Source organism: Syngnathus typhle, linkage group LG8, assembly GCF_033458585.1.
Source record: "Syngnathus typhle isolate RoL2023-S1 ecotype Sweden linkage group LG8, RoL_Styp_1.0, whole genome shotgun sequence".
NCBI classification, from domain to species: Eukaryota; Metazoa; Chordata; class Actinopteri; order Syngnathiformes; family Syngnathidae; genus Syngnathus; species Syngnathus typhle.
The window spans coordinates 10,365,183-10,379,682 of NC_083745.1; the positions used below are offsets into that span (position 1 = coordinate 10,365,183).

Genomic DNA, 14,500 nt, shown 5'->3' on the forward strand with positions numbered 1-14,500 from the left:
TGTTGTCAGTGAATCCGCTGTGGTATCTGTGGGAGCGTGTTTACCTTGTCCAGGCGCACTCCGTTTGCACTCAGACAATGGCGCCAAACACAATCCTTGACATTGGTTTTTTTTGTTTTGTCGAGTTCACAGGCCTTGCTTTTGCGTACATCGAATAAGAGTGGCATGCTGGAGGACGGCCCAAAAGCGAGTGCAGCTGACAAAAGTCAGTTCATGACTTGGCCCTTGTCTTGTTTTTCGTGCCAAACTTTGTTCTTTTAAAAAAAACATTCTGTGCTGCGTGGAAATCAACTTCTCCAAATAGTTGAGTGGTTAGATAATTAGAGACAGCTAAGTTGAGTCTTTCATGTTGAGACTGACACAACTAATGTTTGGAGGTTTTTCAAAGGAGAGTCCACTGTATGAAGACTGTAATTGTGGACTTGGTCACAGACTTGTTTGATACTACACTGATGTCCAAACCAAAAAAAAAAAAAGATGCCTGCATGCAATAAGCAGTCATGGTCATGGTAGTCAAGTGTGTGAAAAGATGAGTGTTGTGTGTTTAAAGCCATTTTGTAACACGGTGCTATCTCATTATAGTAGGAGGGCAAGCTGTAAAAGTATAAAAGTGTCAGTTGGCTAACTAATGACATGGAGAATGTGTGTGTTTGAGAGGGGCAGGGTTATGTTGTTGACAATAGACCTGAACTCCAACCTAACACCCAAAGTGTTGCTGGTCCACAACAGGAGGCAGATGTGATGACAGAGGAAAGCAGTAATAGATCACCACATTCTACTAGTGTAAATTACTAGTTAATAGGGTTTGCCTTTAGCACATAGGTGACAGTTTTCCCCTTATTTGTAACCTTTTCACTTTGTAGTGTAGCTTTCTGAATTACAATACTTACTGGCCAAAGCCATAGGCACATTGGAAATATTGAATGCACTGAAGTGAAATTGGAAGAAAAAAAATTGTGTGCAGAAAGACAAAATGTGATCCTTAAATTTGTATTGAATGATTGTGTGTGAGTTTGATTAAGTCAGACAATATGGTATAGATCTGAATAAGTACTGCTTGGCAATGGCAATGAAGGATGTTGCAGATCCTCAATACTAAATTGTGTTGGTGTAGCCTTTAGATAGAGGGCTTGAAGAGTGGTTCGCACATTTGCTTCACAGTTCTGAGGTTAAGGCTTCAAATCTGGGTTTTGGCATTTGTGTGGCTTTTGCATGTTCTCCCCGCGCTTGCATAGGCCTCCTCTCATACTCCAAACACACGCATGTTAGTTTCATTAACCAAAACTGACCTTAAATTGACCTTCGATTTGAATGTTTGTGTATTCTTGGTTGTCGGATCTATGCCATTCAATTCGTTGGTGACCACTCATGTACCCCTCTTACCGCATCTTAGTCTAAAGAGATAAGAAGTCACCATCAAAAGGTTGGGTGGGGTTCAGGGAAAACCTTGAGTGGGGGGTTAGGGTTAGGCAAAATGAAGGGGTTGTTGCCATGGATGCTAGCTCGGGGCCTGTTCACGGAGCCTCTCCTTTGTCATAGCATAAAAAGCAAAAAAAGGGATTTGAATGTGAAAGGAGAAAAAGAGAAAGAAAAGAAGGACAAGAAAAGGAGAGAAAGGTCCAGGGATTTTCTACGTGAGAAGGATGCAAAGGCACGAGGAAAGGAAAAAGGGATAAGTGGACTTGTAGAAGATAATTTAATTCAATAATGTGTGTGTGTTTGTGTGTGTGTGTGCTGTGATGAGATGGCAGTCATTACATTTACTGAGAGAGCGAAGGGATAGGAAAGTACACTTTCATCTGCGTAAGCCTTTCGACTAAAGTACCTCCATACATTCTTTTGAGTAAGGGAAGTTATTTGTTATTTGACATTTTGCTACTTTCCACATCACTGTCCAGTCTTGGCCGATGAGATAGGCAGACTGAGAAATAAGAAGGCAGGTAGGATGGCAGAGACATTTTTGAAATGACTTTTGCCACAGATGCAGTTTTGTCATCTAGATAGGAGTGGAACACTTTGATCTATCTCACGAGACAAATGGAAATCTCTGTCAGAAAAGAAATGGCGATGTTTTCCAGCAGGGCTGACAGGAATGATGAAGCTGATTGATATTGAGCTAAAGGGTGTGTGTGAAGATAATTTAATTCAGTAATGTGTGTGTGTGTTTGTAATCGAGAAGAGCCCTTCTACTTTTATGTATGTTTGCCTGATGTATGTGCAAGACATCCATAATCGTATTAATCTTGCATCTGTTTTTTTGTTTGTTTTTTTAATTCCACTCCTTAAGGCTCCATCTGGCTTCTGATGTATTCTCCGTATGTTTAAGCGTGCTCACATAAGACACAGGTTCCCATGAAAAGTCAGGCAGGCCGGAGGTGTCAACAGGGTCAGGTCAGCTGGGTCAGGGGTGAGAACGCAGCAGGGGGTGTTTGGGACGGGGGAAGGAGAGGGCATCACGGAAAGCGAGGTGAAAGAGAGAAATGGGGAGGCAGTGGGAGCTGGAGTTGACGAAGTGGCACAGATGGAGATAAAAAAAGTGATGAGGGTCGAACTAACACGTTCATGCTTTCTTTAATTAAGCGCACCATTTGGAAGCCCAGCACTCCCTCTTGTTTATGTTTATGTAACACAATCTGTTCCTGGATAGTTGTTTATCGCAGATTGTTCGAATTTGGGGAAAAAAAACAATAAATCCCATGGGAAATAATGAAAAGAAAAACAATCCATTCCGGGATCAAACTGTTATGACTTTTATGAACTAAACTGACAAAGTTAAGTCGCTTTTGAAGTTAAGTAGTATTCACCGTTTGGCAAGTATAAAATTAACTGCTGTTAATATTAAGATGTTATTTGTGATTGTGTAAATAGAAGCTAACCTTGGTGTTAACGCTAATAATAAATGTTGACACGCAGGGTAAAGCAGGAATCCTGAATGTGATATTTTTATTTTTTCCTTCACACGTTCTTCTTCTTACAACACTCCTTGTTTACGTCTTTCTTTTGAAATAAGTGTTCCAAAAAAGCTGCAAAATGACCTCTAGTGTGATTTATTTGTACAACTATACAGTTACCCGGTTATCTTCCACTGTATATTTGTATCGGGTTGCGTTGCTATGTGTCTTGGCAGTTTTAATAGCTTCTCAGTAAAAATTAAGCACAAAGCTCAAAAAGCCCCTAGGATGGAAGCGTCATGTCGTAAAACGTGGCGGAGCTCGATAGAGCCCGAGAGTTCTTCCTTCTTATCAGACCACACACGCAGATGAGGGCGCTGAAGGGAAGGGTTAATTATTTCCGAAAGGACGGAAAGAGAGGGGAAAAAAAAGACAATGCGGGAACTGTACCTGTGTGTGTTTACTTGCCCAAGGGGAACGTTTAGAGGCATGCACATATGCCAATTCTGCTGGCTCGCAGCAGAATTTCCTTTCCTGTTGAGGCTAGAGTGTGTATACTCTACACTTAACATACACATACACACAGCAGGACATCATGTGGGTGCAACATGGTTGAAAGGTGTGTTTGTTAAGGCACAGGAAAGCTGGGGACTACCACTACCTCCGTAATTATACGCATAAGCTAAAGCCACTCGCTCTAAATATCCATTCATCACCATGCTATACCATTACTACCGTTTTCCATTTTCCTGCCGCTTTCGCTGTGGCGTTTTGTTTTTTTTGTGCTGCAATAAAAAGCAGAATTTGGATTGTTTATGTCAGTAGTAAAGTGTTTCCAACAATGCAGCTGGATGTATCTGATAGCGTTGAATGTCCACTATTCTGTAGTTTCAGCTTTGAGTTATTGAAGATTCACCTGGTCCCATAACAGCCATCATGAGCTTTTAAGAGCACGGTGTACACACAGGCATTCGCTGGCAGATTTCACGTTTCCGCTCATAGGTGAAGGATCTCCGCTCTATTTGGAGCCGAGCATTGTTGAGAACCTCTTCCTCAGCCAGATGATCTTGCGCTGGAGTTGTAGATCTTCTACGGACGAGAATAATAAAGGCGGAAATGGAAAACAGAAGTGTCAGGTGACTGCCAGGTAGCGTCTTTGAAAATAAAGTTAGACAGGAACAGAGAAACGCCTCCACCAAACACAGAACACAAGCTTCTTTTCCCTTCTGCCCGACAACTTCCACCTTTTTGGCTGATGTCTTCCTCAGGTACACATTCCAGAGTTGTTTTACCATTTTTTGATCACAGTGTATCAATCGCTCTCACACACACATACATTACACACACTGCTTGGTATCTCAGCAAAGGTTAGTAATCATTGGGGCTTTTTTTCGTCATAGCCGTGTTGGATTCTCACATGTTAACAATGCATTTTTTTTTACCGTTTCTACACAGTACTGTGGCTTTTGCATGCGCTCCATCAATACCAGTACACTTGTTTTTGTGACTGCTGGTATTGTCTAGGTTCTGTTTCAAATGACTCACTGGGAAGACATGTTGGTGTTTACAAAGAAAAAAAGCGGCCTCCTCAATTTTGCTGTGCCTGCATTGAATTGCATCCAGTTAGTGGTGTTGTGGTGTTTTTGTTTCTTACACTATGGCTTGTTTCTTCTTCTCTTTCCACCTTCTTGTGCACCCTTTTCATCCACTCCATCATCCCCTCTTCCCACACCTCTTCCTACCCTGCTTGCTCTGCAGACGCATCCAACAAATATCAAATTTCTAAGCCCACGGTGTGCTCTGTGCACCCGGGGGAGGTGTTGAAGCTGAGCTGCCCTCTGCCGGCAACGGGGACCATCATCTGGACCAAAGATGGCAGCTCTCTGGGCACCAACAACCGCACACTGATAGAGCAGGAGGTGCTGCAGATCCGTGATGCCACACCCAAGGATTCGGGGCTGTATGAATGCACCATTGTGGGCAAAGACACGGTCTGCTTCATAGTCAATGTCACAGGTGAGTCAGGGACCAGGAAGGCCAGGCCAGGACAGAGAGTTTACACATTGGGGGCCCTATTTTTATGAACGGCATAAATCCTACATGGTGCGTGGCGTCTGTACGGATTTGACCCGGTGTTGGTAATCTTGTTTGGACCCTGATAAAATTCACGAAAATTTAACGACTGACGTCCTACCAGCAAATCGTCACTCTGCCAGGCGTATTAGCAATGTTTCTTCCACTAACCATCAACGGCTGCATTCTATAGTGAGCTACAGAAATAGTTTTTTTTTGTCATTGTCGATCCATCAAAATGTTGAAGCCCGTTTGTTGCATAGAACAGGTCAGGCACCTCTGTATTGGCATATGTGTCCAGATGTGCATTGCCTGAGAAAGGGGGTCAGTAACCTTAGTCACTCTGTGCAGATGCCATCTCTTCGGGGGATGATGAAGACGATACGGACCGAACAGAAGACGCAGGGGCGGATGGAGAACAGCTAAGTGAGTATGGGAGGGATTCAAGAGTATAAAGCATCATCCCACAGCAATTACTTATTGCGCTCAGATGGCAATTTTCTTCGAACGATTGGTTTTACTTAATGCGAGAATATTTTTATGTAGTATTCCAAAAGAAGGGAAAAGCCTTTCGGAATTTCCGGAAATAGCCTTTCGAGAGCAGTGCAACTCTGTCCCTCCTTTTTACCCGGGTTCTTATTGTAGTAAAGAAAAGATAGCAAGCAAAATGACTTCATTCTTTTGGATGGAGTACTGGTCACAAAAAAACCAAAAACATTTTTGCTCATATCGCCGTCTAAACTTCTACGTGGTGCATGTGCTCGTGTTTACTAGATACTCCAGAGAATCTAGAGATTCCTGACATTTTCAGCTTGTGCCTCGCAGATAGCCAGGCTTTTAGGAGCCATCCAGCTCGCCAGTCAGTCAGCTGGGCTTATCTATTACAAAAGACAACCATCTGGAGCCAGTTACCGACCTGATGTACTCCAAGTGATTTACTTTGAGTGTGCCTGTGCTATCTGTATTCACAAAAGAGAAAGGTTTGCCCAACTACGTTTGGATGTTTATGAAGGCACATACATAGAGAGCCACAAACACATGTGCACACATGCTCACTCTCGAAAATGTCATGAAGTGAAGATGAGGGCTTCCACATCTTGTTAAAATTCTCCAGTAGATGCTTCCCCACCTCCCTTTCTGGGCTCACCATAATTGCCTGAAAACCATTAAATACGGGGGAGGAACAGAGCAAAAACACAGCCAAAGAGGGAAAGGGGAAAATATCCAGACTCTCTGTTGGTAATAAACTGGTTGAAAACCAAATGACGCCTGTTCTGCTTGTGCAGTTACATTTTATTTGAAAATAGAATAAATTCAGTGAGAACACGGGCTTGTTAAACCTCGGCCAGCACTTTTCTGAGCAAGGTGTGGAACATTGGCCTTCAGCTGGTGCCTGAAGCACAGGATGAGGTGGCATAGAGGCAATGGTGGGAAAGAGCCTGCTTTTTCAAAGTTGTGTCATTTTTGGGAACCCAGAAAGGTTTGGGCATCAGAATATTGATTTACTATGCATGAAAGATGGAACTATTAAAAAAATATATATATATACCCACGGGCAGTTTGTTTGGTTGGCAGTGGTAGCCTTTTGGAGGAGACATGGTGGAGCCGCTTCATTTTGAGGGAAGCTGTCTTTGAGAGCAGGGTGGGTAACGCTGATGTCATGATGAAGGCAGAGAGCCATGTGTTTGTCACAGTTTTTCTAGTTGGGATCTTTCCTCAGTTTGGTTTACGTCATCACTCGCTGTTAGCGGACCTCCCCTTTAAAGGAAACCCGTATGATAAAATTGTGTAGGAGAAATAGTCAAGAACTGGGAAGAGCGAGCAAGAAAAAAAAAGACGTTGCCTCATAGTGCAGGAGTTAGATAACCTCAGCTCAGATAAACGTCCGTGACTGTGGCTCCAGATGTGTTAGGCAACGAGAATGCAGGCTGTCGCGGACACCGCCGCAGTTGGCCACTTCATTCGGTGAGAGGTTGGAGGGTCATCTTGTTTGAAGTACTGCACCTCCGAACGGAGGGCATGGGAACCAGTGGCGTTCACCTTTCATGTCCCTGCCTCATCTTCCAACCTGGCTGCCACTTTGGGGTCAGAGGTCGTTTTGGTGAGACAGGCTTGTGATGGGACAGTCTTCTTCTAATCTGTCTGTGGGAATGCAAGGAGTGCTGACAAGCTGAGTAATAACAAGAGGGTAAAGATACCAAGGAAAAGGGAGGCAGATAGAGAGAGTGAAAGGATACAAATGGAACAACTAATTATAGGAGTTGAACACTTAGCATACAGTATGCATCCATCCAACTATGTAATTCTTGCCCGGGTGGAAATACCAGACTGGAGAGGCAGATATTCTCCAAATATATGTTTAAAGACAGTTGTGGTCCTATGAGTGGGAATTCCCTCTGTTGTTTGTCGGTTATGCAAGAGAGGAAGTGATGGTGTGGAAGACCGTTAAGGTTCCCGTTAAAACGTTCTCTTTTCCTTCGGAATCCCATCTGCTTTGGCAATCTTGCTCCCAGGTGCAAAGGGAATGAGACGGGAAGGGTGCTTGGAACAAAATCTAGTTAGCCGCCTGTTAGACAAAAATCTGGAGAAACAAACAAGTCAGAGAGCGAGGCAGACAGATGTCAGAGAATCACTAGCTTCTATTTTCTCCTCTGACAATATGTAATGGTTGTCCAGGGGCGATAAGCATCCGTGGTCCTGCTGTTTGCATTGTGCCAACTGACCGACAGATAAAGAGGAGAGCTGTGGGAATTGGAGGAAGTGAAGAAAGAAAAGCTGCTAAGTTGAATGAGACGAAATTGAAAGTAATAGTCCAGTTGGCAAGACCCAAGTGTATTTCCCTCTGGAGGAAAGTTTTGGAATAGTATGAAAGTTTTTTTTTTTTTTTTTTAACCTGTGTGAATGTGCACCTCTGGGTTGTGCTTTCTGGCAGTGTGTTACTCAATGTCATAAATGTGATTGTCTAGTAGTGCAGATTTTTTTTAATCAGAGGAATGCCCGCTTTTGGCTCTTCTGCTCTTCGTCGTCCAAAGGCCACTGAGTTAACACTGAAGACATGATCTCAACCTCACCAAATGTTTTCTGTTTGCAGGCGCCCCATACTGGACCTCGGTTGCAAAGATGGAGAAGAAGCTGCATGCAGTGCCAGCTGCCAACACAGTCAAGTTCCGCTGTTCTGCAGGAGGCAACCCCCGGCCCAAGCTGCGCTGGCTTAAAAACAGCAGGCCTTTCCGCCAAGAGGACCGCATGGGAGGTTATAAGGTAGGACAAACACTAAAATAGCACAACTTCTATTTATCTCTGAAGTCAGACTCTTCCATCTCTGCGCTATAACCATTGCGGCTATATGTGATCGTACTCCTAAAGACAGTTGAAATTGGTTTTGTGGTAATTCCCAAAGTCCTTTCACCTCATTTTCATGCTTCAATGAAGACAGAGGAAACGAGAGCAGGGTTTCTGCTGTGAAGTTGGAATTGCTCAACCTTGAATCTCCTCTCACCAGGATACTTTGCAGAATCTCTCACTGTAACTCATTCGAGAACCGGGCGTTGAACGCGAGGGTGTAGTGCCCCCACAGACAGAAATAAAAGTCACTCAATCGGGGAAAACGGGTCCTGCTCCGTTTGGTTTGTGTGCAATTGTCGTACTTGTGATTCACGATATGGTAAACAGATAACTACAGAAGTTTACTTTTCCGATTGTGTATGACACAACTCTGCCCGATATTATGGTTGCAATGAAACTAAAATATTAATAAGATCGCTTTTTCAGGGAGAAGAAAAAAATGACCCAAATATGACCAATTTCTTGAATATGGTTCTTGACTTCCTCCAATTAAACTTGTTTTACTTATCCTAGAAATGTCTGTTATATAGTCCTTTCTCAAAAGAAGAATATTTGCATATATAAAGTAAAGCACGATAATTGGAACTTTACGCAAAGTTGTAGTGATGCCAAGCAAAAAAAGCCAAAGTCCAATTGATGCCCCACGGGAGAATTTAAGGTGGAGATTATGTTAACGTAGCTGCTAATATTGCATCCATTCTGCCTTTAGCATGTTTAGAACAATACAGACAAAAAAACAGCCGGGTGAAAACGATACATTCAGCCTGTTAGACAAAGCTCAGGCAGCTCATTTCCTTTTTTTAGTCAACAAATGTTAGACAAAAGCTGTATCTGAGCCCAACCCAGTGGCATAAGCTTCACTTTGTGTGAAATGTGGGCTTGTCTCACTCCAGTCACTCTCAATGTAGACAGAAATCGTTTTCATTGTTAATTGCTCATGTCGATCCCACACACCGATGCAATTCATTTAGCGTATTGAAATAATAAAAACAATTGCAGAAGGTTCTTGTTTTTTTTGATTACGACATTGGTTTCAAGGTTAGAGGCACACTCGTACAATACGTCTCACTTTAAAAAGTAAAGCTAAAACGGTTGGATGAGATATTGATCATATTTACTGTCTAATGTCTACCTTAGTAATGTTTCCCAGCACACTTTGTTTTCCCTATCGTTCTATGGCAGTGTTGTTTTATTTTCTTGTGCGTTTACTCATCTTCTGAATCCACCGACTTGCTTCTGCAGGTACGAAGTCAGCACTGGACCCTTATTATGGAAAGTGTGGTTCCATCGGACAAAGGCAACTACACCTGCTTGGTGGAGAATGAGTTTGGAACCATCAGCCACACCTACACCTTGGATGTTGTGGGTCAGTATGGCACAAATCTGGAGGGATGGGAGGAACTCACAATTCACAAAGTGTGTTCGTGTGGAATTAGATCATACAGGCGATGGATTCCAAAATGTATGATTTAGTTAAAAGTTACATTTTTTCCACTGTTGCATTTTCAGTTGATTAGTCACTAAGAAGAAACAACAACTTTATAGTCTTTGAAATGTTATATAAGATATTTTTTAAATAGTTTCCAATGGAGATAAATAAGCTTCTGGTGTTTCAAGGAATTACTATTAGATGCTCATTTAGTGTCACTAAGTCAGGAGTGCTTGGCTCAGCATTACTTCACGAATCAAACTTGGTCAACCCTTCTTAATGACCTTTGGAGCATACAAAGCAAAGTGTTTTTCTGCTGAGTTGGCACAATCAATAGTCAGCAGCACAACAGTAGGATAATGACAAAGGATCAATGAGCATGTATGTTAGGAGTGAAGACTCTCTCTCATTAGGACTTGCAAGTAATCACACGGACTCGCTTATCTGACCAATATGGTCAATAATCCACAACGGGGCTGATGTTCAGCAGCAGATGTTTGATTCACACAAAAATCCATTGGTCACTCCATGATACTGTGCTGTTTAGACAAAACCTCCCCCCCTCACCCCGGCACACTTTTGCCACGTTTTTTATCAAATGGAGATGAAATACCTGAGGGTTCTTGCGCAATGAGTGGATAGCTAAATGCACATAAATATACTTACACTCCCTGCTCTGGTTGATTCTGCAGTAAGCCAAAGCTCTGCTTTAGGCTGCACATTTCTGTTTTTGTTCTATTTTATAGCCGAGCAGTAAAGGCTCGAAACGTCTGGCTCCACTGCCACTGCCCCCTGCAACCTCTTGCTTCATTTTACTCCTTTATAATGTGGTTCACAAAGGAAGGGCAGAGGCTTCGGGACAGAAAAGGAGGGGATATAGACACAGAAAAGACTTCTTATCACTGTTTTTTTCCCCAAATGACCCACAAGATTAGCTGTTAAAACAAAGCGAAACTTCTGGCTCAAACTGGCCCTCTAAAGAAAGGCCAGCGGTTGGCTAACCACGTGTGGACATGAGAAGTCAAACGTGGGGAGTCAAACAAGGACGCCGGCACTCAGTGGCCCTCGGTTTTGTTGTTTTAGGCCCTATTCTGTTTTGGGTCTGCTTTTGGCTCGATTACAAATCATATTGTTATATAACCGGATGTGCAAATTTTAAAATCAAGTTAGCCCGATTGATAGCTGATAGGTGCATTAAATCTTATTTCATATATGGAATAAATTATAAAAGTATTTCCTAACATCATGCTTGCAACATTTCTCTGTTGATTTGAGATTATGTCCGAGTTGACGCCGTCCCCTCATTCAGTATTGCTCTCTTGTGTGCGAGATAAGATGTCCTGCCAATGACTTCTGTCATGATTGTTCCGGTAGAGCGTATTTCCACAGGACATTAAATGGTGACGAATAATTCTCTTTTGCCAGTTATTTTTTATCGTTACTTGAAGTTTTACATTTCCATTGGGAAACGTTCCTATAAGAGTTTTTCTCATTGTTTCTGTAAAAGCCTGAGAGGGTGAACATGTTTTTGCTTGATGAAGAATAAACCTTCGGTCTGGTGGGTAATAAAGGCCAATGACAATGTCGGAGAGAGGTTCAGGAATTGTCTGGCACCCCATTTCTCCATCTAGTAAATCAGAGTCCCGAAACATTCAGGTTTAACTTATATGGCGCATTGCCCTTACCTTCAGGCATTGTTTGAAAAGGCAACGTAGTGCTTCAGGCTGAGTGATGTCATTCCATGTGAATGTGTGTGTGTGTGATGGCAGCGAGTGGTTGCTGTCAGTGTGGGGGTGGGTGGGCTCCTCAGCACGCTTGTGGCGGCCCGATGCAGTTTGAAAGGGAGCATTGTTCAACAGGTCTTGCTCTGTTTGGATTTGCAGTCCAAATGTTTGCCTGTAGAAGAATGCAGATAGCAGGACATGTGGGGGTGCTGCCAAGGTGTTTCACTTTCCAACACACATGCTTATAACTCTTCAACTGCCACGCCGCTTAAACGCCTAACATAAAGAAAGTCCGCCTTCAGCATAAATTTCTTTAAGGCTGTGTCTTTAGAATTCTGAGGCCTCCAAATTATTCTCTGATAAAAGGAGCACAGTCGTGTTTCTGCCTGTCCTAGTTTACCAGGAAATCTTTGCACACAGAACTCAGGAAGTCCTGGAGATACAGTAATCGTAAAAATGAAACGGATGATCTAAAGATGTTTACCATCTGGCTTCAAGACTTTTTACCACCAAGTTGAACAGTTCTATTGGCTCGTGTTTCCACTACAGGATATGCAGGATGATAATATCTGTGTCAGCTATGTAGTAAGTAGTGTGACACCATACCAGAGCAACACAGTGTAACCTACTAATTATTCAACAAAGAAGAGGAATGGAACACAACAATGGAGTACTTCTCGTAGTTGTAAAGACGCAAAACTGATAAAGTTCGTATTTGGTTGAAACTAGGTCACTTTTGTCGTGACAATAAACAACAAAAAGTACACAGCCCAGTTGAAATGGCAGATTTTTATAATATAGGAAATTGAGGTCAAGAAGTATCAATTCAAAACATTTTGTGCTAATACTGCTTATATGAACTGGTCATCATTCCCGCCACCTTTTCAAAGACCTCAGTTTCTTTCGGGGGAAAAAAAAATCCTCCGTGTTTTGTTTGCATCAAACATCAGACATGGTCCTACCCCCATCATAGATTTTCTTTTATTTACACGATGGAAAAGTTATTTTGAGGTGATTTATCTTGCTTTCATTTCTGATAACATATAGTGTGTAGAATTTATATCCGCTCTATTCTGTGTATGTTTAAGTAGGAGTCTATACTAAAAAGAACCTTTCTCTCTGTCTAGAGCGGTCCCCTCACCGGCCCATTCTCCAAGCTGGCCTTCCCGCCAACACATCGGTCTATGTTGGCGAAGATGCCCGCTTTGTCTGCAAAGTGTACAGCGACGCGCAACCTCATATCCAGTGGCTGAAGCACATCACACAGAATGGCAGTCGCTACGGTCCCGATGGGAACCCTTATGTCAAAGTGCTTAAGGTACATCACGTCTTGTCTTGCCCTGATTGGATTCAAACTATTCCCCCTGTCTCAGCAGTGTCTCCCCATTGGCTGCAACAAACTGATTGTGATGTTCTCTCCTCAGGTCTTACAGTATCTATGGTGTTGCCTGTTAGTTCTGTTCTTCTCCTACTTGTGCATTTCAGAGAAGCCGTTGTCATGTTTGCACATCACTCTGATTCTGGTGTTGATCTTGCCCTGTCATAATTTGCTGATTTCAGCGTTCAGGCATTAACAGCTCCAATGCGGAGGTGCTCAACCTCACCAACGTGACGCCGGAGGACGCTGGAGAGTATATCTGTAAAGTCTCCAATTATATAGGGGAAGCCAACCAGTCTGGCTGGCTGACTGTCATCCCAGGTAACCCAAAGACTTGCCTGGCCTTCCCTCCTCTCCTGGTGTGGTTTCCTGGGCTTCAACTCTGACCTGCTGTATTTGTGGCGGTCCTGTTGGTGGTCTCTTGGTGATCCTGGGTCCTCACCACCGTCTCTTCCCTAATGCTGCCCCATTTTGTTGCAGCTGCTGAGACTGGCTCAGCCTTGAGCAGGGCTGCCTACCTCAACACTAAAATTGTCACAGCATACACATTTGTTTCTTATATCTTGTCTTGTCTGCTGTGTCAATATATAGTGTATGTAGCAGTTCTCTCCGTACTCTTTGTGTTTTTGCATGTGCACGGTCTAATGTAGCCATTAGACTGGCCTGTTGTTTCTTTCCTTTGGTATGGCTATGGGATGTTTTACCAGGTTGTTTATTTGTATATGTTTTACTGGGTTTTCTATTGCTTTTTTATTCACCCCATCCCCCTCACCTTGTTTCATCCACACAACTCCTGTAGATGGGAATTCAACGTTGGACATCAGCCTCTTGTTTCTTTCTTGGTGTTTTGGGTCTCATTTTTTTTTCTCCTCTCTCTGCCCCCTCCCCATCTTTCCTATGTAACCCTGCTTTACCCCCTCTCCCCCCCCCCGGCTCTTATCATCTACCCTCTCCTTCTTCTTTTCCACCTCCTCCTTCTTCCTCTCTCCAGACCGCGGGTGTAAACACCACAGATAAGGAGATAGAAGTTCTCTACTTGCCCAATGTAACATTTGAACATGCTGGGGCGTATACGTGCTTGGCGGGTAATTCTATTGGGATCTCCTTTCACACTGCTTGGTTGACGGTGCTTCCAGGTAACTAAATACACTGTTTAACTGTCCTTTCGATTAATTTTTTTTCCAACAGCATGGTCCAGTATATTTGGATTGTGTGAAGGCAAGTCTTCCCTCTGGAGTAGAAGTCACACACGCTCAAATATTCGATTACGTAGATAAACTCCCATGGTCGTAACCCGAGATAGTGTCATGCAAGAGCAACAAGGGGCATATATTCTTGAATATGATTTGGAACGGAAAGCTGTTGAAAGCTCAAAGCAGATAAGAAGGTCGTTTGTAGACAAATTATTATAACTCGGGGACGGAAGTGGAGCTCCCAGAGCAGCTTGAGTGTCTCCAAACTCCAAAGGGAAGGGAGGATTTGTCTCCCACCTTCTCCTCTGTCACATCTCTCCCGTTCCTTTCAAAAAAGCATATTTTCCTCTTAAGAATTTCAGACTTTTTTTTTTTTGTCACTAGGTCTCGTTTATTTTATTCACTTTTCCCCCCGGCTCTGATAATTGTCTTTGAGTCTTTATTTCTTCTTGAAATAAAGTGAAAGT

At 43.0% G+C, this 14,500-nt stretch overlaps 2 protein-coding genes across 8 annotated transcripts in view; one reads left to right on the forward strand and one right to left on the reverse strand.

The window, feature by feature from the left end:
• The window catches only part of vsir (V-set immunoregulatory receptor), a 292,760-nt gene that overhangs the window by 24,869 nt on the left and 253,391 nt on the right, over positions 1-14,500 (reverse strand). The window lies entirely within an intron of this gene.
• The window catches only part of fgfr2 (fibroblast growth factor receptor 2), a 29,866-nt gene that overhangs the window by 3,598 nt on the left and 11,768 nt on the right, over positions 1-14,500 (forward strand). For 2 of the 7 annotated variants that reach the window (XM_061284547.1, XM_061284549.1), the window contains exons 3-8: positions 4,650-4,907; positions 5,316-5,390; positions 8,056-8,225; positions 9,552-9,675; positions 12,590-12,780; positions 13,832-13,976. In XM_061284547.1, coding sequence (XP_061140531.1) covers positions 4,650-4,907; positions 5,316-5,390; positions 8,056-8,225; positions 9,552-9,675; positions 12,590-12,780; positions 13,832-13,976 — 963 coding nt within the window. Of the gene's footprint in view, positions 1-4,649; positions 4,908-5,315; positions 5,391-8,055; positions 8,226-9,551; positions 9,676-12,589; positions 12,781-13,022; positions 13,162-13,831; positions 13,977-14,500 lie in introns of all 7 variants that reach the window. The other 5 variants (XM_061284550.1, XM_061284551.1, XM_061284553.1 and 2 more) reach the window with 3 other exon arrangements.